Source organism: Simochromis diagramma, unplaced genomic scaffold (genome assembly GCF_900408965.1).
Source record: "Simochromis diagramma unplaced genomic scaffold, fSimDia1.1 OVJJ01000596.1, whole genome shotgun sequence".
NCBI lineage: Eukaryota > Metazoa > Chordata > Actinopteri > Cichliformes > Cichlidae > Simochromis > Simochromis diagramma.
The window spans coordinates 15241815-15266420 of NW_024387245.1; the positions used below are offsets into that span (position 1 = coordinate 15241815).

At 40.0% G+C, this 24606-nt stretch overlaps 1 protein-coding gene and 1 long non-coding RNA gene across 4 annotated transcripts in view; one reads left to right on the plus strand and one right to left on the minus strand.

Moving 5' to 3' along the window:
• sh2d3ca (SH2 domain containing 3Ca) overlaps positions 1-18425 on the minus strand; it is a 58144-nt gene extending 39719 nt beyond the window's left edge. The window contains exons 1-4 of one of the 3 annotated variants that reach the window (XM_040000459.1): positions 17543-18425; positions 15020-15286; positions 14453-14903; positions 11507-11546 (exon numbers count right to left, since the gene is read on the minus strand). In XM_040000459.1, the coding sequence (XP_039856393.1) occupies positions 11507-11546; positions 14453-14903; positions 15020-15286; positions 17543-17561 (777 nt within the window). In that variant the 5' untranslated portion in view covers positions 17562-18425. Of the gene's footprint in view, positions 1-1781; positions 5977-11506; positions 11547-14452; positions 14904-15019; positions 15287-17542 lie in introns of those variants that run through there. The other 2 variants (XM_040000460.1, XM_040000461.1) reach the window with 2 other exon arrangements.
• Positions 1-24606, plus strand: part of LOC120714343 — an 873031-nt gene that overhangs the window by 434981 nt on the left and 413444 nt on the right. The gene's annotated exons all lie outside the window — the stretch shown is intronic.

Here is a 24606-nt window from a genome sequence, read left to right on the forward strand (position 1 = left end):
AGCTTTTAGGGACATAAAGCACCAAGAGAAGAGATATCACAGCATTAGTGGGTCCTCTAATGGCTTCACACACACCAGTGAAACAATCACTTTGGTTTTTATTTATTCATTTATTTATTTATTTCATAATGGAAGATAACCAGTTGCAAGTATCTAACACAAAAGGTGTAACAAGTGCAAATAATCTAACAAATGAACCCCTGGAGGGAAAGAAAAAGAAGCAGTGTGGTGTTGAAGCGCACAGGTAATGATTGAAGCCTTGAGCTCTCTGTCGCACACAGTTTGGGTTACGTGACACGCAGTATTGTGCTTGACAGTCTATGTTTAATTGGAATGGATCGGGGAATCAATATCAGTCTATAGACAAAAATCACAGTGCTTGTAAACAAAGTTGAGTTGCTGTGAATGTTTCTTTTTTTTTTTTCTTACATTAGAAAGCGCCCACTTAACGCTAACTGTTCAACGACTGCTAATTAATTTACCCCCCACTCGCACACACTTAGCCCCACCAAAACCACCACTACACAGGAACCTCATGACAGATTTAATTAAAATAACTTCATTACTCTGAGCTCTGAATCACTTCACTCTAAACAAAAGCAGATGCCTCAAAGAAAAAACTAGAAGGAAAAGAGCCAACAATCTCTGCGTGTGTGTCTTTCTCTAAGACGGACATATGTATTAAATGCAAAAAGACAACCAAAGTAATCCAGGATGAAGACTCTCTCAGCTAGATGTGACACTGACAAAATGTCCTGCTGCCAGAGACAAGGTGGGACAAGTCAACGCTTAACATGGGGATTAGCCTGCTTAAACACAGCGAGTTGTAAACACAACTCTGCATCCTTCCTGTTCATTGTAAAGGCATAATTATATCAGCACAGTTGGCTGCAAACACATGTAGCAGGGAGAAGAGAAGAGAAGAGAAGAGAAGTACCACTTCAGTCCAGCTCAGTATTACAACTTCAGGCAATAACATACTTTTGTACCCCAAAGTCTGTCATTTCCCATTATCTCATCCATTGCTGTTATTTTCTTCTTCTATTACTCCTGTCATGTGAAAGCCTTGTTATTCCCACTCTGAACATCCTTGCCCCAGTAGATCCCAAAAAAGCATCACTACCCACTCCTCCCGAACTGAGCTGTTAGTTTGTTTTCCTTTAAAAAGTTGAAATTTTGAAACGACAAGCTTTTCGCCAATGATCATCGAATATCAAGCATCACTAATGGAAGTACAGACACAAACACAAATATACCGCTGGTGTCATTTTGTCCAGGAATAAGGTCAGATATTGGGTTTCCAGCAGCAAGACTAAATTAGACCAAAGTACAACTGATACCGTAGAATACTGTACCGCACACACTTTCCCTCTCTGCCTCCCATACACAACCATGCAAAGTGCAAACGCATATTCCCATGGTTTCTTTCTCAAAGCCACGCACACAAACCCTTGTCCTCCCTTACCAGCTCCCTCTAACTCACTCCGCACATTGTTTTCACACAGTCTATCTGACACCCAAGTACTGTACAAAGTCTATGATATCATCAGACTGCCAACTACCAGGCAGGCTGACATTACCAGCTGCCGGGACAGAAGAGGAGCCAGCAGTCAGCACACCTCCCACAAATATACAGAAGCGTGAACCTTCACAAACACACACATGCATACACACACATGCATACACAAATGCACCAAATACAAGGAAACTTGGACCGTATACTGCACATATGCAGAGCATTAAACAGTAAAAGCACAACACACACACAAATGCTCACTCACCTGCACCTGCATGAAGGATCCCCGATAGAAGCAGCATGCTGCAGCCGAGAGGGCACTCCACAGACTACACCTCTCCGTCATGGTGGGCACACACCTCTGCTACCTTCTCTCAAACCTCACTCTTTTTTTCTTCTTCTTCTTCTTCTTCTTCTTTTTCTACTACTTCACCTCTCCCTTTTCTGTCTCACTCTCTCTTCCCCACCCGGGGTGTCCTATCTAAACACCAGCCCTTGGGTTAAGCCTGTCCCACCCCTGCCTGCCTCTCTGTCTGGCTAACAGCCACTCAACATAGTGCCACCACTACAAAAAAAAAGAAAAGAAAGAAAAACAGGCTACAAGCTAAAACCGCTAACACCAAAGCTGCAGCTTGCATGCAGCTGCCTGTGACAACATCAGCTATTACCTACGAGTGAGCTGCTAACAGCTGGTACTGATAACAGCCAGTGATATTACAGCTCCTGACATCTTCGCCGCTTCTGCCTTGCACCGGCTTCTCTCGCTTCTGCTCTCGCTTCTCTCCCTCTCACTGCACTTGCTGCACTTCACGCGGCTGCTAGGGATTACCTCATTGCTTGCTGATGAAAGGAGTGTGGGTGGGGGGAGGGTGGACCAGTGGGAGAGAGGGTGGGAGGGTTGGATGGAAGGAGGGAGGGAGAGAAGAGGGGAGGGGGTTGAACGCTAGGAGGCACAAGCAGAGAGGAGTGCTGTCGGAGTGAAGGCAGAAACCCCACCCACCCTCCTGATGACCCCCGCTCCAGGGCTGAGACAATGCTGACAAGGGGGGGTGGGAGAGTGGTGGGGGGGTGGAGGAGATGACGGAGGGAGTGAAACAGAGAGAAAGTAAGGAAAAGATGGGGAGGAGAGAAAGAAAAGATAATTAAGAGATGAGATGATGAATGAAGAAGATGAGGGTGCAAGGAGGGTGAGAAGAGTACGTGTGCAGCCTCCCAAAGGAATCTAACCTTTCTTTTGCCATGAAAGACACCCGACAAGACCGCACCCCCTCCACAAATGCTTGAATGCACACTCACACCTTTTATTCCACCTACATTTTCACATGCCACTATATGTTACTATAGCAGCCTCCAAAACGCATTGGCTTCCCGTGGTGAAATAACGTTGGCAGAAATCTTCCCGTGCATGTGTGTGTGTGTGTGTGTTGCAGGATATAATGATGTGTCTCTACAAAGCCATGCAGACTGCAGCTAGACAGCTCATTACGGGCTGAAACACACAGGCAGGTGTTTCAAGGATAACATGGTGTGATTTTCACCGGCCCATTTCACATGGAGACACACATAAACACACGCGCACATACCGGCAGGGAGATGTCAGGAGGGGTGGGGCTCTGTCTCCAGAGGCCCGAGTGAGTGACATCATTGAGGACGCCTCGCCATGGAAACACTGCCAGAGCCTTGACAGCATCCAAAATTCTGACACTGCATTTAGTCAGGTCCGCACCAATGCAGGAAAGCGAGAGGCGGATACAGGAGAGAGAAAGCGGCTGAGAAGGAGAGCGACATGCTCCTTCTTTTCACTTTGTCATCTGAGGTCATCTTTCGCCCCACTAACACAAACATACACACAGAATCAGATGATACCAGTAATCACCTTTCTAATCTGCCTCCTGAATGCATGTTAGTAGGTCACAGCCAGAGACAAAGAGCCTGAACGATAAGGAGCTACAAGACACAGGACGGATTCATTAACTGCAACGTCTCCTCTTAACGTAATCTCAAACCATACAGTGCTGGATTAGACAGATTACACAGCGGGGACACAAATAATCTCATAAGAGGGGGGCCTTGTGCCTTTCTATTCTCAATCCTCTGTAATACCATGGCAAAACAATCATAACATACATCATGTTACATCTGCCACACATGTGGGAGAAAAAAAAATCTACAATTTGATGCATGGAGAGAGTTTATCATTAAATGTGTCAGAATTAGGGTGTATTAGACTAGCCTGAAGCCACTCCACAAACTGATATTTATATTTAAATATGTATCTTTGGTAGTCTGCTTGCTGCTATAATTGTAGCCTGTTTGGCTACCTTTCAATAAGTATTTGGTTCACACAGCTGGTAAAGGAAGCACAGCCTGTTATTGTTTTAAAGCAAATTCTGTAAAACTCAAACTTCATCCTTGGATGAATTAATTTTTGTCAAACAAATATCATATGCTGCAGTGTGGAGCTGCGGCATTTTTTTTTCTTCCTTGCTTCATCCTTACTTTGTTCCTGCTACTGCTTCCCCTTAAATCCATCCATCTTTCTTTATATCTATATGACGAGAAGTGTTTCTGTCAGAAAACGTCTGTCTCATTCCTACATTTTCTTCAAATTCTTGTCAGTTTCTTCTCTGTTGCTCTCACTGTCATCCATTCATTGAACCTTTCTCTTTTCAGTGCTTCTGCATCAGTCATCTCCTTCTCTCTAGGCTCTGTCAAATCCAGCATTTCTCCAACTGCTCTTGTCACCGTACTCCTCCCCTCATCTCTCCTGCCTTCTTATCCTTGTGATCAATAGCCTAACCTCAGACTTCCAGGCTTTTCTTCCTTCTGATCCTTCCCGGCCTATTGTCCTTCCCCTCTCCTCCACACCATGATCCTTCCACTTTCCCCTCCTTTCAGTCCTCTATCTCTGCATCTCCTCTCTTGGTTGGAGGCGGTCTTCAGTTAAATATTAATTAGTGAGCCCCATCCCGCAGGCTGATAGGGGACACAATGGAGAATCCCTGCATGTGCCTGCAAGCATCACACTAATGAAAGTGTGTGTGAAAGTGGAGAGACACACAAAGATATGAAGTGTGTGCATGTGTACGTACTTGCTCAACTATGCTTATGAGGACTGGTGTGATTTTGTTTAAGTAAGGACATTTTTGGCCTCACTTTCATTGAATGTCCTCACAAAGATAGTGATACAAGCACGTGAGTGTGTTTGCTTGTAAGGGAATAGAGGAAAATATTTTTATGAAAACGTGTGTGAAATGAAAAGATCTACTGAGGGTAGATCAAGAATATTAGCGAAAGCACATCTTTATGTGCGTATGTGTGCGTGTGTGCGTGTGTTTGTGCCTGGCTCCACTGGGGGTTAGCCAGGTACAGCTAATGAACTGCAGGTCTGATTGTCATCAGTGTGTTTTCACAGGACAGAACTGGTTAATCCGTATCGAACCACAGATATGCGTTTCAAAGCCTGCAATAATAATACAAAGAGAGAAAGAGGTCTGTTGGGAATGCTGTGCCTCCAACCACACAAAGGCCTTGAAAAATATTCATTTAAGTGTTAAACAGTGCAATTAAAACTCCACTCGCTTTAATCACATTAAAATGACTACACTTTACACAAATTGGTTGCTGTAGCAACTAGACACATCTTAGTCAAAAATTAAACACTGTGTAATACCATCAAGACAAGTATCTCTGCTTCATGGTGACCTTAAAAAAAGGGTGGATAAAGTTGTGGGAATACTTGAGAATGCACTGGTCATGTAGTAATTTTTTTTCTCTCAGAGGCTGCAGTTTCTGAGGTAGTAAAAATGATGTTGTTTACACCAGTGTAGTAAAAGTATAACCAGATGGAAATATAATTACTGTCGTGGACTGGCCTCCCCAGACTCTAGACTTCAACAATTTTTGAAGCAGTGAGGGATCATCTTCACAGACAACAGAGAAAGAGGCAGCAAAAATCCAAAGAATCAAACTGAATGTCCTTAAAGGAGACTGGATAACTATTCCTGACGACTACTTAAAGAAATTATAGCAAAGCTTGCCTAAGAAAGTTCAGGTGCTGTTGAAGAATAAAGGTGGTCATACCAAATACTGACTTTCAAGCTTGTTAGAATTGTACAAACTCTGTTTTTCGCTTTATCTACTGTATTTCCATGCATGTTTGCATGCGTCTCAATAAACTGCTGCATGTGCAAATTTTCCCTCCAAAACATAAAAAAAAAAAGAGGATTGCCTAAAAGCTTTTGTTCATAACTGTACTACTTCACTACTTTGGTTTATATCCAAATGGCAGCAAAAACACTTTCCATAAATGTCCCCTGTACACTGTTTAGTGCTAATTAGCAAATGTTAGCATGCTAAACAAAGACACTATATGTATATTATCTATCAACATCATCGATGTGAGGATGTTAGCGTAGCATTTAATATTCAGAAATGTTACAGTTTTATTAAAAATAAAAATAAAATATTGAATTGTTTATTTACTTTAATGAAATGTATTTCCTAAATTATATCATGACTACCTCTACATTGCCTTTCTAGAAGCCATAATAACTGTTCATATCACAACATACTGAAATATACAGGGAGTGCAGAATTATTAGGCAAATGAGTATTTTGTCCACATCATCCTCTTCATGCATGTTGTCTTACTCCAAGCTGTATAGGCTCGAAAGCCTACTACCAATTAAGCATATTAGGTGATGTGCATCTCTGTAATGAGAAGGGGTGTGGTCTAATGACATCAACACCCTATATCAGGTGTGCATAATTATTAGGCAACGTCCTTTCCTTTGGCAAAATGGGTCAAAAGAAGGACTTGACAGGCTCAGAAAAGTCAAAAATAGTGAGATATCTTGCAGAGGGATGCAGCAGTCTCAAAATTGCAAAGCTTCTGAAGCGTGATCATCGAACAATCAAGCGTTTCATTCAAAATAGTCAACAGGGTCGCAAGAAGCGTGTGGAAAAACCAAGGCGCAAAATAACTGCCCATGAACTGAGAAAAGTCAAGCGTGCAGCTGCCAAGATGCCACTTGCCACCAGTTTGGCCATATTTCAGAGCTGCAACATCACTGGAGTGCCCAAAAGCACAAGGTGTGCAATACTCAGAGACATGGCCAAGGTAAGAAAGGCTGAAAGACGACCACCACTGAACAAGACACACAAGCTGAAACGTCAAGACTGGGCCAAGAAATATCTCAAGACTGGTTTTTCTAAGGTTTTATGGACTGATGAAATGAGAGTGAGTCTTGATGGGCCAGATGGATGGGCCCGTGGCTGGATTGGTAAAGGGCAGAGAGCTCCAGTCCGACTCAGACGCCAGCAAGGTGGAGGTGGAGTACTGGTTTGGGCTGGTATCATCAAAGATGAGCTTGTGGGGCCTTTTCGGGTTGAGGATGGAGTCAAGCTCAACTCCCAGTCCTACTGCCAGTTTCTGGAAGACACCTTCTTCAAGCAGTGGTACAGGAAGAAGTCTGCATCCTTCAAGAAAAACATGATTTTCATGCAGGACAATGCTCCATCACACGCGTCCAAGTACTCCACAGCGTGGCTGGCAAGAAAGGGTATAAAAGAAGAAGAACTAATGACATGGCCTCCTTGTTCACCTGATCTGAACCCCATTGAGAACCTGTGGTCCATCATCAAATGTGAGATTTACAGGAGGGAAAACAGTACACCTCTCTGAACAGTGTCTGGGAGGCTGTGGTTGCTGCTGCACGCAATGTTGATGGTGAACAGATCAAAACACTGACAGAATCCATGGATGGCAGGCTTTTGAGTGTCCTTGCAAAGAAAGGTGGCTATATTGGTCGCTGATTTGTTTTTGTTTTGTTTTTGAATGTCAGAAATGTATATTTGTGAATGTGGAGATGTTATATTGGTTTCACTGGTAAAAATAAATAATTGAAATGGGTATATATTTGTTTTTTGTTAAGTTGCCTAATAATTATGCACAGTAATAATCACCTGCACACACAGATATCCCCCTAAAATAGCTAAAACTAAAAACAAACTAAAAACTACTTCCAAAAACATTCAGCTTTGATATTAATGAGTTTTTTGGGTTCATTGAGAACATGGTTGTTGTTCAATAATAAAATTATTCCTCAAAAATACAACTTGCCTAATAATTCTGCACTCCCTGTACAACTATACTCTGATAGCAATATGATAGACCAATCTTGTGTTATAATATATGCCTACCCATATATCAATCTTGCTTCTGTTTGTAACTGTAAGGACATTTACAAGAATATACTAAATGCTATTTTAGTTTCTAATGCGTTTATTTCTATACAGATATGAAAATCCAAAATCTGCTGGAAAGGGACAATGGTGGTGGAAGCTTTGAGATTTCAATTTGTAGTCTGCTTGGTCATAGAACTTGGACTACAATCTTTTGCAGGTTTGGGTTATGTGTAATTAAACAATCCATGTCCTGAAATGCAATCTTGAAACCACTGGATATGGCAAGAGAGCAGCCATAAATAGCTTCTTCGACCTCATAAGAAATTTAAAAAATGGCCGTTGATTGAGAGGCTAAATCAGTGGATTAGATAATGGTTTCCCAGTTTTGATAAAAATAATAATAATAATTTAGCATTGGAGGACTCTTAAAATGAGTCTATTATGCTCCTTCACAGCTCATGTTTTGTATTCTTGAAATAATATAAATAGCAAAAAAAATTGTAAGGTCAGCTTTTACCATTGTAACCATGTATATACATGACAAATATTGAAAAGCACAATAGTTCCACTTTAAACAGGCTGGCTTAGATAATGCATATCTGAACTCTTGCAATCACAAAAGACTCAGAGTTGCTTTTTCATTACAGAAAGTGAAGCTTTCTGCACGAGTGTATTCTGTCTGTTATAAAAAAGGGATAGTAAACGAACACTTTTCAGGGGTGTGTTACCAGCCCTGATGGTTTTCACCCACTCCCATTTGCAGAGGCGCCACATTAATTCAATCTACTGTAATAGTCACACATACACACACACGGGCACACTCGTCCATGCCCCCACAGGGCACTGCCTTAATTTAATCAGACAGCACAAAGACTCACACAGACTTTAGAAATTTAAACCATTCGCATAATCAAACATGTAGTAAGGCGCATACACACAGCTGAGCCCCTTCGCACATGCACACACAGATTCATTTTAAGAGTCCTGTTGCAAACATATGTTAATAAACCTCATATGAACCAGCTCACCTCCCCCTCTTTTGTCAAAGTACAACCAAACCACAAAACAGGAGAGGAGACAAAGCACAGGCTGGGTCACAGGCTTAAATAAACACACAATCATAAAGACAGTAACCACACGTTCACTTAATGGGCACAAAAACAAACTCACACTGAAGCTAAACGTTTTTGATTTTTTCTTAATAAAAACAGTGTTGTCTGGTCTATTTACTGACCAACTATAAACCATTTGAAGACACTTATTACTTCTCTCATTAAAAGTCCAAAACCAAAATCAGTCTATGTACTGCTTGACCAACCATGTGTCGCCATGAAAAATAGATGATATTGGGTATTATGGATATTTTATGATAAAACTGAAAAGATGAAGTGCTTGTCTTGAATGCTTTTGGGGTTTTCTCACTGATGGCTTATTTTCTTTCTCACATCAGATTGGTTTGTATGCCTTTCTCTGCTACAATTTGGCTCATTTTCACTTTATGTGCGATCCTGTGTTTGCATGTGTCTGTGTGCAAATGAATGTAAACGTGTGTGAGCGGGCACATGTGAAAACACCCCCCACACCCCCCTCAGAGATAGTCATTGGCTCCGTCTCTCACATTATAACACGGAACAGTGAGGCCAACTCCTGATTTAAACATCAGCTGTCATAAATGTTTCAGAGAAATGGAAGGAGATGGAGGGATTGCTGGCAGCTTTCAAGGACTGGGTGGGACAGTGGGTGATGGTGGTGGGGAGAAAGAAACAAACTTGGGTGATAAAGCATTGCAAGGGTTTTAAATTGGGAAAACTGGCACGAGTTGATCATATATCAGACTTTTTACAAACTTGGTGTCAGTGTGAATAACACACTCATGAGGCACCCTGTGTTTTATATGACCACGTCATAAACAGCAACATTTTCTGGGCGGTAATTGTAGAGTTTATGCAGTGAAGCCATGGCTTATTTCAAGGCACACTTCTCTAGCTGTAATGCACAGTGTTTCATATTGGATGCAGGACATGTGGCCTGAAATTAAACTGGAGCTCTAACATATAATTTATAAAAATGTGAGGGCTTCATCTAATCTAACCTTCTAGAAAAAGAATGGAGGCTCTATTTCAGAAAGCCAGTGACCATGAAATTATATTTGTGCCCGCCTGTGAAAATATTTTCTTTTCAATTTTGAGTTGATTGGATGTAGTTTGGATTTTGTTTTTAGCAGACCATTGTGGGTCTGTTAAAGCTGTCAGTGGATACTTGTTTAAAGCGTCTGTCACCATCAATACATAACATTCATGGTCATTTTTCGGCACGGTACTGGACAATAACATGAAGAATCACAATGAAAGAATGCAGAATTAAAAGTACAACAAAGTATAAGGTTGAAGAAATGTTTTGTGAGTTGAAAAACTCAGTAACTAAAATAGTTTTGTCACAACAACTAAAAGACAGGCCAGTAGCCATAAATAGAACAATGCTTTGTTTGGGTTTTGAGCTGGTTCTGCTTCCCGTTAAAAGGCGGTTTTTCCTTCCCAATGTCACAAAAGTGATTTCTAATAGTGGGCCATACGATCCTGTTCTTATTGTTCTTATCTTCAACGTTATGCTCTTCTGTTGTATGTTAGTTGCTTCTTGGGGATAAATGAAGTCTTTCTGATTCTGATTGTTGGGTTTTTCTCTAAATGTATTATTGTAGGATCTACCTTAAAATATAAGGTGCCTTGAGGTGACTTTTGTTGTGATTTGGAATTCTATAAATACAATTTAAACTGAATTACAAATGAAGTGATCACATTTTTACAATAGTTGTACTGCTAAGCTTAATGTTTTTTTTAATGATCTAAGTTTGTTTTAGTTAAGTTTAAGATACTGACATATGCACATAATTTACACACACACAAATGTTTGGTTTTCAACATTTTACAAAAAAAAGGTCATTTCTAACTGTAGGTAATTTGTCAGGCCTGTGAAATCTGAACATATTTGTTTTACAGAAGGAACACGGGTCAAGGTCATAGGAGAATACTTTTACTGCCTGGCTCTGATGTACAATCAATAAAAAAACAGATCCCAAGAGCCCAGCGGCTTATTTTACTCTCTCTTTCTATTTTTCTTCCTTCTACCTCCCTTTTCAACCCTACCTTCTTATTCTCACTTCCACTTTGATCTCAGCTGATCTCATGCTATGTTTTAAAAAAGAAAATGCATGAATCTGTACCATGTTCTCCAAGGTCGTGGAAAAAGCTTCTCACGATCTCTGCTCTTTGAGGAGCTCACACCCAAAGTGGATGGCCCCACCTACTGGCTGCAGCACACAGTGCCGGCTCTAAGGCGCAGACTTCCTCACTCCAAATTCAATTAGCTAAATGGCAGGCTGAATTAGGCTAAATGCAGAGTAAGCCTGCTCAAATGAGCATAGCTGTTGAAAACTGAGGGGCTAATAATCTGCCACAATTACATCTGAGCACTCACATGAAAAAAATATCAAATTTAATCATCTTAATAATCATGCAGTTCAGGAGGAAATTCAACTGCACATTCATGGTGAAAACTGCAACTAATATCTGCTCAAGTGTAAGGTCTTAAATGTGTGTTTGTGACAGAAGAGTATATTAAAAAAAATATAATGATAATGGAAAGGTAAAGAGTGAAAAATTATTGGGGCTTTTTGTCCGTGTGTCAAAGGTAGAGATTTTTGAAATGCTTCCTTAGGGCAATTTTAAAATACGCCCAGACACAGAGCAGAAGAATAAACTGCATAATCATAAAAGAAGATTAAAAAAACAGATGCAGACCCACCTGAACATATTCTGATCGGTCCTCTGCTGGCTTCATGTGGCTGAAAAGAGAATAATGAAGAAGGACAAGAGGAGAAAAGAAAGATTAAAGACATAAAATGCTCAGGATTGTAATAACAGGGGGGGGGGAAGCCTATAAACCTTTGATACACACAATCGTGCCTTTGTGTTTGATCTGCTCTTCTAACAGGTGCAGCACATGTTAACACACAAAAGGTCTGCCTGTATTCCCACAACAGCAGCACGCTCTCCAGTGAGTAAAACACTATTGCAGCGCAGCTTCAAGGAAAATAGAGAGATAACAAATCCCACTGAGCATCTAAGGTTGCTAAATATGGAGCTGGCCTCTTAAATCTCAGAGGCACCATAACTCACGCTTTAACACTCATGATGGATCCCTATCATGTGTCAAAACTCACTGTGCTGCAGTCCTGGGAGCCTCAGTGTGGGCACTAGTGTGCAGATACGGTGCAGTGGCAAGCAAAAGGGGCAATTACACTCCCAGACAAGTTTTAAGATCACTCAGCACAGCTCCCACTTGCATGAAGGGTCTCACAGGGCCCAGAGCAAAGCTGTGTTATACATGACTACAGAGAGGTCAGATCAAAGGCCCCTATCATGGTAGTAGGCTTGGGAATGTTAATAGGTCCCACAGTAGAGGAGCGCCACAGTGCCACAGCCACAGTTGCTTCTATGCTTTTAACCCTGATTTTCTTTTTTAATATTGTATAAGTATAGAATATTTTAATGCATAACTATGCATCTGATAACACTAGCGAGAACAAATATTACCCCGGATTTACATAAAATTCAGAAGCAGTAGTCTGTTTTAAATATGTATATGCTCTTTTCCAACACTTTCAAAAAAAATCCCACAGCTGTGTATGTGCATGTTTCTCATGTCACGTCTAATGGAAAAGCCTGAAAAGTTTATAAAGCAGGATGCAACTTAAGGTCCCAGTGCCCTGAAACTGATAATAAAGTGCATAGAAGACTAAAAAGAAAGCTTTCCTGGGATTTTTGAATTCATTAGAGATAATCTGCCTGCAACATTGTACCTCATCTACTGGATAATATACTTCATTAAAACTCAGTTTCACAGTTCTCCTGCTGCTACCTCAAGTTGCCCTCAACTTACTCAAGGATGAGGACAGTGGGTTATGTACTCTATTAAACTGACTTCTCACTTGATAAAAACTAGACACGCTGAAAAAAATGTCTTGCTGATGAATTCATTGCGTAGTTCATAAAATCTCAGAAAGATAAGGAAAAATATCTGCTGTCATGCAACACAATCCAACTGTCTGACCAACAGTCCACAACTAAAGAAAATGACATAGGAAAGCCAGCATCTGTGCTGTTACGAGGATGTATTAGCATACTTGACATGGCTAACTTGCACAGCTGTGATTTGATGAATTGCACTGTTGATGATATAACACATGCTGTCATCTTTTCAGAGACTGTCTTGCTTATTTCAGCTACACAGTGTCAAGGCATATTCCGCATCTATTCAAACAGCATGGCTAAGCAATGAAGTAATCCATGTGCTAAAGTCAGCCATCACCCAGTGAAGACGTTTGGCATATATACCAAACAAAGTGCAGCAAATGTGGCCCCAAACTGCTGAGCAGCTGAAACCTTTTATCAAGCGAGAATAGGAAACAGTTCTCTTTTTAAAGCTGCAGAAATTTGTCCAGTCACTTCTGAGACATTTACATAGAAGATGTGCTAAACATGATCCGATTTTAAGGCACTGCATTATCATTTCATTTGCAATTTAAACAGTCTCGGCTTATTTGGAAATGAGGTTATCCTGTACTTGTCTTAGATGCAGCCATAACAGCATGAGTGACAACATGAGTAGATGCTGAATGTCCATGTTTTGTTGCTTGGGAGACAATGACACAGAGGACCTGTATCTGCCAGCTGCTCAGATTATCCCAGAAACAAGATGACAACATTTCATTCTTAGCAGAATCCCAAAGTACCACACACTACCAACACTGAGAATCAACTGAAAAGGGTTTTCCAGTAAAGCTGGGAAATACGAGTAAAGAGCTGCACTGTGGACAGGCTGTGGAAGGGAAATGGACGGTCAGGCTGAGCGATGGAAAGACCTGTGATTTAGGGTTGAACTGACACAGGAGGGAGAACTCTTTGATGTGCCTATACTGAAGTTGGAGTACACTCTATAGAGCTGCATTTCCCACGGTCCCTCGGCTAGAACTAATGGGTTGATAGTGCACGCTCACACACACACACGAGCCCCCGCGTGCCAGCATAACCACAGCCAACAAGCACGCGCTCACATACACACGCAGTGCAAATCCCACTCTAACACGAGACACGCACTGACATGCCATGGGAAAGTTACGAGAACATGAGATCGGTTGAAGTCTTAGTACATTTCCCCAAACTCTTCTTCAACTTTTGGCTTTGTTGATAAATTATGAAACGCATGCAATAAGCCCACAAAAATCTTATTTCACTTGGGTTCTTGTGCGTAAGAACAAATCAATGCGAGAAAAAAAAATCATAAAACTAGGAGTTTCCCAGCAGAATTCAATCGATAAAAAAGAATCGATGTTACCCACAAAAGAATTTAATGAATCCTGTTATATTCCCACTTCACATACATTGCTTCGGATAAGTCCTGTCTACAGCAAAGTCTGCACAAAGCGAATTTGCAGTTTAACCCGCAGATCTGCGCCCTCTGGCTTACTCAAAGAACACAACCAGACTAGAGGTGCTCGGCCTTAATTAAGGCTCCCTTCCTCCATCATTTGCTCAGTTTTTCTGTGCTGGAACATGACCATAGACAAGGCTGTGGTATGATTAGTTTATAAAACACAGAATAAATTAGGTAGACCTAGTACATGTAGCAGGTGAACAAATAGCTACAAACACTGTGGTTTTAAAAATGAAAGATATAAAAAAAGATCACCTGTAGATGCTGTCAGACTCCTGGTTTTTTGTTTCTGCCCCGTCTGTCGCTTCTCTGGACTCCTCTTTTGGCTCTAAACCATGACCTGCATGCGCCTCATCATTCTCTTTGCTAAGGGGAGGTGACGAGTTCTCTTTCTCGGGGTTCGAGTCTGCACCTGCCTCGGTGACGCCTTGCTTGTCGCAAATCTTTGGCTGAAGTTCTGCGCCGCAGCCATCAGATGGCGGCAGATCTACACTTGAAGATGTAGGCCCAGAGGCGACGTTTGAGGTTTCGGGTTTTTTACTTTCACTATCAGGTTCAAGCAGTGCATAGGGCCGAGTATCAGTGTTAATTGCATCCTCAGCCTCTTTGGCATCTTTGAGTCTCAGTGAGCTCTGGTCCCCTGCAGGTCGCTGGCTTTGACTTCTGTTGATCTTGTCTTTAGCCTTCTTACTGCTGCTCGGGCATCCTGGGTACATGAGTGTGAGAGAGAAAGCATGTTATTTAGCATGTTAAATATTTCCCCATATAAGCCCAAAAGTTCAGCCAGCCTGGAGAGATGATGGTAACTTCTGCTGCATTTACCTTTGGCGCTCTTGTCCTTCTTCCTCGTCAGAAGACGTGGTAGCGTGCCCACGTGTGTATAGCTCTCACTGGAGCGGACATAGCTGGCAGTGCGGGGACGCATGGCCCCCAGGTCATCCACAGTCGCCTCAGCAACCGGAGTTAGGACTGTGCAACCATCAGTGTCATCTGCTCCTGCTCCAGACTTTGATTTAGAGGACTTGGAAGGTGATTTCTCAGTGGAACGGCGAAAACTGAGGTTGGTTAGGCTGCCAAACCATTTGAAACCTTGAGAGAAAGACAATTAAAGAAGAGCGAGTGTTCAGGTTGTAATCTTGGTCGCTTCTTTTTTCATCTAGTCTCCTTTTTTTCTGCTCTTACTTTAAATACACCGTGGAAAAATGCTTGTACCTCAGTCTATGTTAACAAGCATTTATGGTGAGATGCAACTGTTTAAAACAATGAAAGCTCTTTATAGTTGCAAAAGAGATATAAAGATCATTACTGAGGACAAGGCGGGTGTGAGAATTTCAGAATTATAGGACAGTAATGAGACTGGCAGTGGTGATGTCAAGCAGGAATCTCCGTGGACTACGATGTTTGTGGTACTGTGATCTGTGGTGACAGTTGGGAGGAGGTGGAAGAGACCCTGGACAGGTGGAGGTATGCGCTGAAGAGAAGAGAAATGAAAGTCAGGCAGGTGGAAAGGTGAAGCTGCAAGGAGGTGGCAACCATCCAAAGCAAATGACAGTGCACAAGAGAGGTCAAAAGAAGAGAGCGCAGGCTGGGTGGAGTGGGTGGAAACAAGTCTTGTGAGAGAAGAGTGACATCAAGAGGGAAAAGAAAGGTTTACAAGATGGTAGTGAGATCTGCTATCATGTATTGTTTGGAGACGACGGTACTAATCAATCAAAAACAGGCGGAGCTGGAAGTGGATACTTGGAGTGGCCAGGTGGGACAGGATTATAAAAGAGTAAAATCAGAGGGACAGCTCAGGTTGGGCAGTTTGGAGATAAAGTTAGAGAAGCGAGGTTGGACATGTGCTGAGGAGGGATTGCGAATGTATTGGACAAAGGATGTGGGATATGGAGTTGTCAGGCAGGAAGAAAAGAGGAAGACCACTGAGCAGGTTTATGGATGCAGTGAAGGAGGACGTGCAGAGGGTTGGTGTGACAGAAGAAGATGCTAGGGACAGAGTGAAACAAGTATGCTGGGGTGACCTTTCACAGTAGCACCCACAAGAATAGGAAGAAAGACAGTAAGCAGATTTAGATTGCAGTGCATCTAAAACCTTTGATTCATATTTATTCTTTTCGCTCATTTAAGTAAGTTGTTTTTGTAGTGTTAAGTAGTTTAATTAGACAACATCGCTACTGACCCACACATACAGTTCTTACACACACACTGGACTTTCTGGACTTTGTTTTTGCACAACACTGGTCACTATATTCTTCATTTCCGGTTAATACTTGTACAGCTGCTGTTATTGTGTATATATTATTTATATTTAGATTTCTTCATACATTCTTATATAGTTCTATATTGTGTATTTTGTTGTACAGTTATTTTATTTTCAACTTTAATTTATATATTTTATCTTATTCTTCCCAGTTAAATTTACCCTTCATTCTAATTTGTGTTGTACAGTTATTTCATTTTTAACCTTAATTTATATTTTATTCCTTCCTAGTTAAATTTACCCTTTTTAATTTTTCATATTTATTTCCTATCTTATTCATAGCCTTTTCCTTTTTTTTGTTTTCTTTAGGTCACGAGCAGTTGTCCAAGCATTTCACTACATATCGTACTGTGTATGACTGTGTACGTGACAAATAAAATTTGAATTTGAATTTGAATTTGAATTTATAAAAAATCTGACGCTCAAATTGCTGAAGCTTCTTAAAATGGAAAAGAAGAGTAGCCTTTGTAAATCTTGTCCGGCCAAAACATACAAATTACTACCCAAGGGTACAATTCTAGTGACATATCTAGTCACAGCAACATTGTAAGTTGATAAAAATATATTGTATTCTTTTCTCGCTTGTTCTGCTTTCTTTGCATTTATCTGCAGCTTTGAACTGAATGCTATTTATATAGCTGTGCTTTTGTTTCTGCTTGGCTGAATATGTGCCAATTTCAAGAGGCACTGAGGGGACTTTTACCCTCTTCTTTGCATTTTGCTGCCACAAATTTGCCTTTGTGCAGAAATGTCCATACGCTTTTTTTTTTAAATCTTTCCAAGAAGCAGAGATATAAAAGGACTGCGTTTAAAATGACATTTTAATATAAGAACATGTATGCATACAGTATTAAAATAAAGTAAATAAGGTATTTATCTTACCTGACTGCTTTAACAAAAGCAGACAAAAAATATTTGAAGTAGACTTTATTTGTTGTGGTGCTGATTTTTTTTTACATGTCACTATTGTCACATTATCACCAGAACAATGTTTGATCTTCAGATCTTCAGATCTGAACTGAACTGCTTACTATACAGTTTAACCGCCCTCCAAATAGATTCAAACAAACACACATGCTACTCACTTAGTTTCCGTAGGCTCATGTTGTAGCTCAGTTTCAATCTGCTCACAAATGGATCATCTGAGAAAGGTTTCTGTAAAAAGCTGAGGACAACCAGGCAGGGAGGATAACTTCTTGTCGAAGAGAAGAACCTCGATATGAACCACAGTTCCTCTCTGCGGGTGATACTGCAAACACTTTGTTTATGTGACAAGCAGCCGGAGACTGAGAAGAGTGACAGGGCAGGGCAGACCTGACACTTCCTGTGTAAGGCTGAGAGCACCGGTGGTTAAAGGAAATGAAAAGCCAAGATGAGATGGCAAGCCTTAACGGGGTAAGATAAAGAGATGAATATGCGAAACGTGCGAGGGTGGCTTTTGGCCGGAATGAAAAGGTGTTGACAGATTAGAAAGTGTGCCAATGGAAACTAGGAGGGGTGCAAAGTGTTCAACGCAGATGTGCTGATTGGTGGCATTTTGCCTCATTCAAATAAAAAGCTGGTTGTAAACTCATTCAGAGGTAATAATCGCTATCGCTTTTCAATATCTCTGATTATCAGAATAAGAGTCCTTTGATCTTCCTGCTGCAGCTGTAAACGTTTGATGAGTCATTTCAAATCTCTTGTGGTGACACTTCTGCATGAGGAAGATCTTTTAAAGATTTGACTTTTAAGGAAAGAATAAAATTAAGATTTGTATTAAACGCTTTGTCTCAGGCAAAGTCGTCGTGTGAGCCCTAGCTGTTATGACAAGAGCAGAGTTGGAAGTCAGGTGGCATTGCTGGAGCCACAAAGTTGACTTAAAAAGTAGGGCAGAGTCAGCGCAGGTGTATGGTTGTATGGTTTGTACCATACCTGTCTCATGCTAGGAATAGATGTTGGTTTTACTTAACCATGACCAGACTAAAGTAGGCCTTGTTTTAAAAAACCTAACACGGACGTGTTTTTACTGGAAATGATAAATGTTTAAAAAAATTTATATAGTCACTTTATTTTTTTTAAAGATAATTTTTTCTGTTTTTCTATATAGTAGTTTATATGTTTTATTATTATTATTTAATCAAATAATAAAGAAAACAAATCCCTAAAATGTGAAATTTACAATTTGATTTCACGTATTATTTATATTTCTTTATGTGTACGAACTTATAAAAAATAAGATAACATCTTTATTAGTAATGTGATTTATTGTGTCAAATTTCAATAAAGATGCTTCTTTATTAACATAAATGAATCATGGAGACTGTAGTGTCAAGTGTGCTACTCTAAATGGAATTTAGAATGAGAGACAAGCTTTTGTGCTCTTTCAGTTCCTGTTGAGGCGTTGTGTGCAGCTTATAAAAAAGATGCGTTTCATCTTCCTGTCAGCATTAAACCACACCAGTATTAGAAACCGTGAACAGTGAAGGCACAGAGCAGAATGAAACCGCACTGCATGTGAAACACCCAAACAGTCCTTTTATTAAAGATAACATTAGTGGCCTGAACCAGATATAATGCTAACACCTTTTTAATGTGTTTATCATTCTGAGATAAAAGAGAAGCAAAGGTTTGTGGTCTATTTTTTTCTTCTGTTTTTCACCCAAAGTTCCACTGAAGATATTTCACACTTAAGAAAATAAATGGATGTTTTAACTGTTTATCCAGTCTCAGACAAAATATTTTGTCAAAGAAGTCGACCCCTGGAGCAATTTTGAACTCATCAGCAAAGGAAATTCTGATGCTAAATTATACAGAAGTACTTAGACAGAGCTCCTCCCCTATCTTTAATTGTCACCCGAATGGCAACACAAGCCAACTGTAAAACGCACTTTGCTTGTATCTTATAAATTCCTCATCACAAATTCCTAGGAGTCATTAAGACAACCGATGACTCAGAGTGGCTCATAAAAAACACGGGGTTGTTGTGCAGTTACCAGCTTAATGGTTTGTTGCATCCCATCAGACGTACACTTCATATCTCATATAATCCTTTTATGTAACTTAAAACGTGTGTTTCAAGCATGTACAGCACTTCCTTCAGCAGCCTACAAACTGCACCAAATGACTGCTGATCACTGCTCTGCAACCCAGCGTGGAGGTAGATGAAGTAAAGTGAGAAATGTGACATAGTGCGGTAAACACGCACACGCGCACCCTGAAGTAATCGCGAGTTTCATTTTGAACTTTGTGTTCTAGGCTGGTTTTCAGCAGAAGTAATTTGCCGAAGTGATTGACTGTGCGGTTGTGTTTGACTGTGTGCGTGTGTGTGTTGAACCCTCTGCGTGTGTAGCTTTAATTTCAACTTGATGAAAAACAAGCCTTCAATAATTCAGCTCTCTGCTTCCTCATACAGTGACAAATATCAGTCACTTTGAGGCAAGGCCGCACTGTCACACACACAGAAGCATATACGTGCACACACACACACACACACACACACCTACACAGGCTGCAGTGAGACAGAAACTCTGAACAGCTGAAAATAGAAGAGCAGTCATCTAGGCTGAAGTCCTTTCCTTTTTGTTAGATGTTATTTAGATATGTGGTGTAATAAGTACTGTATTTTCAGTCCTTTATTAGGATCACATTAAACCACATAATACTCATTTTTAGAATTGTAGATACCAATAACAGCTGAAACTGATTTAATTTTGGTAAAAAATTAGGTCAAGATCACACTCAATCAATCAATCAATCAATCAATCAATAAAAACTTTATATTACACACAATTTCTTATGGATTGTTTTCAAACTTCAGAACCATATACTAGGCCTTGGGGGGACACGTGTACCTAGGCTGGCTAAGCATTTAACCTTGACCTTCATTGTTAGTGCCCAAGGTCAAAGTTAAAATTGAAAAACAATTTCAACAAAACATTTCAAGTTTTTATATCTTAGAGAAACCAAAGATTTCAGCCAATTCTACTTCAGTCATAATAGTAAAGATAGTAAAATACACCATTTTAGTATGTAATCCTTCAAAGTCATACGACAAAACTCAGGGTTACATGGATTACAAGGTTTACACTGGATCATCTCCAAACTTTAAAGCAATATATTAGTCACTGAGGGACATAAGCGCTTTCTTTGCTTGAGATCTTTAAAACTGTATTTTTTCAATACTACATTAGATGATCCAAGCATACCACATTGTCTGTCTAACATGGTTGAGGCGTCATTATGCATGAGCACGCATGGACATGTATACCTGTCAGTGGAATCGAGCCTCAAGTATTTTGTAATAATGTGACTGCTGATGTAAGTACCAGGATGAATGTGCAAAAGGCTATATTCTTTCTCGAGCTCAATTTTATACAGCGCCAAATCACAACAACAGTCACCTCAAAGCGCTTTATATTGTAAGGTAGACCCTAAAATAATACAATAGAGAAAACCTCAACAGTCATATGACCCCATATGAGCAAGTGCTTTGGCGACAGTCGAAAGGAAAAACTCCCTTTTAACAGGAATAAACCTCCAGCAGAACCAGGCTCAGGAAGGGTTGGGGTAAGTCCGAGTATTGAAAAATAATCTAACATTTAAAGATGTGCCACAAAAATTGTCATTGTCTAAAAAGTTATGGCTCAAACTTTTAAAATGTTTCAATTTCTGATTATTCTTTCTTGTCTCCTATCACATTCTCAGCGTTTACATTTTGGCATCATTGTATTTACAGAGATAATTCAGTTTGTAGTCAATAGTAATTATTTTTAGGATTAGTTTTTAGAATTACTCAAGGCAATGTGTCAAATACGCATTAAGCTATGCCTGAGATATCTCAATATAAGAAAAAGAAGTGAAATCTGTCAGTATGACTCTTTGGGTTTAAACTATAAGAAATAAATTTGTGAAACTGCAGAGAAAGTTCAGTCAAAACAGAAAGTTTTTGGGTAATTCAGAGAGCCACTGTGAGCCTACTGTCAAAAACATTAGCTTCTATAGAAGGTAGTGAAAAAACAAAACAAAACCAGGTTTATTCTATTTGCTTTATTAATTTGGTGTAGCATGGATGGTCACGGGGGAAGGTCGGTGCAAAATGTGGGGAAATATAGTTAAAAATCCATCCAGTGGGCTGGATTGGAGCCATTGCTGGGCCAATTCTGCCCCCTGGCATAATGTTTGACACCCCTGCTCTAGTTGATCTTGCTATCCGATTTCGTGTGGATGTTTATTGCTAAGTATTCTGTGTCCAGAGCTTTTACTGAATACAGGTAGCTTCACAACAGTGTCATTATAAATAGAAGTCCAGAAATCTGTAGAAATGCATCAGTAAAATGTATCTGTAGTCTGACTTTGTGGCACCACACAGGGCACTATGTCATGTCTCGCATTGTCACATCACATTTGGAGAAACTCTTCTGTCAGTAAATTGAAGCGAATTATGGAATAGCTTACCATGAAAATGCTATAGATTTTCTACTTTTAAGGCACTGCAACCACTTGTTATGTTGCCCTTTTTGTCATTATGCTTGTTCTATATTTCCAAACATCGTGTATTTGTTGTCCTTGTGTTGTCTCCAGAGGCTGGAAAGGCATGATGTAGCATATCAATAGCAGTATATCTTATGCTAAATTTAAGCTCTCTCTTTATGTTCTGTGGGCGTGAAACCTTGTCTCGTGCTTCCTTCCTCCTTTGTGTGATGGACTCCACTTTCATTGTCAAACACCCAGCCTGTCACTTATCACTGTATACTATCTAATAAAAATAGAAATGCTGCAGAATACAATAATCATAAAATAAAGTGAGGGTGGCTAAGAAAAGGGTCAAGACGACAGTGTTTTAGATTGGGTTGTCATCAGGTTTGGCACTTTGCTGTATTGATGTGGCCTCTATTTGTCACAACATAAGGGAGGCCGAGAGCTGAATTATTGAAGTCTTGTTTGTCATCAAGGTGAAATTAAAGCCAAACACTGCACAGTTGCACACCTTCATCCTGCCGCACATGGATCCATCCTTTGCTGCATTTGTGAGGACCCTTACCAGAGATCACTTTTTTAAGGACCGCTTTTGTTTAATTGTAAAGAATCTGAATAATTTGTGTAACATTTGTTGTGGGTTTTTTCTATGAAAGCCATTTTTGTTCACTGATTACATTAATGATCCTTCTACAGGATGGATAAGAAACAATAGCTGATAATTCATGAATGGAGAGTGAAATAAATGGATAGAAATGTGAAGTGACTTTTACGCCTGAATTTCAATAAATCAGTATGCACCACCTAAAAGGTGGCATTCATTGAAAAAGAATTCGGTACATTTGAATTCTAATGTGTTTTATTATTTTTTTGTCATTGTTAAAATGATGTCACTATATGTCCACTTGAAGATGAATAAAAGTAGTAGCTTCACGCCAAACCTAAGCAAACATAACCTGTGTCCAGACAAATTTTTATACTTTCATCACCTTTTATTTACCACTTTATTCTTAGAGTATTGACCTGTTTTTATATTTCCACAGTATGTGCTCAGAGATGGTTGGGCTCCAGGATACCTTTAAGCAGCAAAAGCTGTCTGTTCAGATCTACGTCGGTACATATGAAACAATTTACTTTGAAGAGCCAAGACAGACTTGGACAGATGCTACATCAATATAAAAATGTCACAGTTAAATCATCAGTGAAGACCGCTGCAGCATAACTTCACCAGCATTTATGATTCAAGTCAGTAGACTCTGAGCTTAATAAACCCTTAGAAGCAACTACTCTGGGAGTCATGACGGCATGACCTTATAGTCAAGTCTTTGTTTTGTCTCAGCTGTGACAAACTGTCATGTGAAAGTTTGTGTATTCTTCCATCCATCCATCTGTTTTCTTCATTACTTGTGCGATTCAGGGCAAAGTGGATTCACATAACACTAAAGTCTGTCACTGTGTGTTATAGACTGTAGGGGGCGCCAAAGACAGTTTCATTAGAATTGGAATTTCACATGAAAAGAAAACCACCTCTAATGGACCCACAACTCTATTGCAAAACGTACAGCCAAACATTTACTTTAATGCATATCTGTTGTCATGGTTATATTTGTGTACTTCTCGAAAATTAAAGCTGTATTTGTTTACCTAATTTAAATCTGCTGTCTTGAAGGACTATGAAACGAGGCACACTTTTATTAGACCAGAATAAAAAGTTAATGAGCGCACAGGATGTGTTAGTGGTTGCAGTGACATTTAAACGGAATGAAATTAAATTGATTTCTCTGTGTTACTGTTGCACCAACTCCACAGATACAGGGCTGGGAAAAATGATACATTTGAGGCAAATTTAATTTGAATGTAAGTAAATTAAATGTAACAGGAATGTAAAAAGTGTTGTTTAGTGGCCTTATCAGCAAAATGGCAAGAGTCAATAAACAGACATGATAGGACAGATGTAATGATCATGCTTACCCGACACCTGGTGTTGGTCCAGTTTCTGTGTCATTCCCTTTGTGGTTTGGCAGACAAGTCAAGAGGCCTCTGTGTGTGTGTGTGTGTGTGTGTGTGTGTGTGTGTGTGTGTGTGTGTGTGTACACAACTCTTTAATGATTCCAGCCAGCTGAAGGTGACTCATCTGCAGCAGGTGCAGCTTCCATAGTAACACCCTGGTGAGGCTGAATGACAAGATGTAGACACTCACTCCTGAGTGTAAGCTGCAATTTATTTGATATACTAAACCTCTGATCTTTTACTCTTTTTATATTTTGCTGTATATTTATGGTAGTAGTACTGCCTATTAGTTTATTACCAAAGATGAAGTTAATTGGTATCAAAAACAGCTTCCGTCCAGCTCACTCATTCTGTTGCAAAGGAGCAGCTACTCTAGGGGACTCTACACAGCAAATCCAGCATGTCTTTTAAAGTGTCTATATGGGTCCACACCAGAGAGAGTTAATTTAACTCTTATTGGAGAGTTGGTACGTTAACTCTGATTTAGTGTTAAGCACCAAATCTGTCTGGAGTTGATAATTTAACAATTATTAATGCTAACTAGGTGTTAAGAGTTTATATGCTAACTCTCACAGAGTATTCTAGTTGAACTACATGAGAGTTATCTTCTAATTAATTCTAAAAAGTTTGAATTTTACTCTTCTGAACTTCTAGAAATTCCTTTGGAAATAAACATGTATTA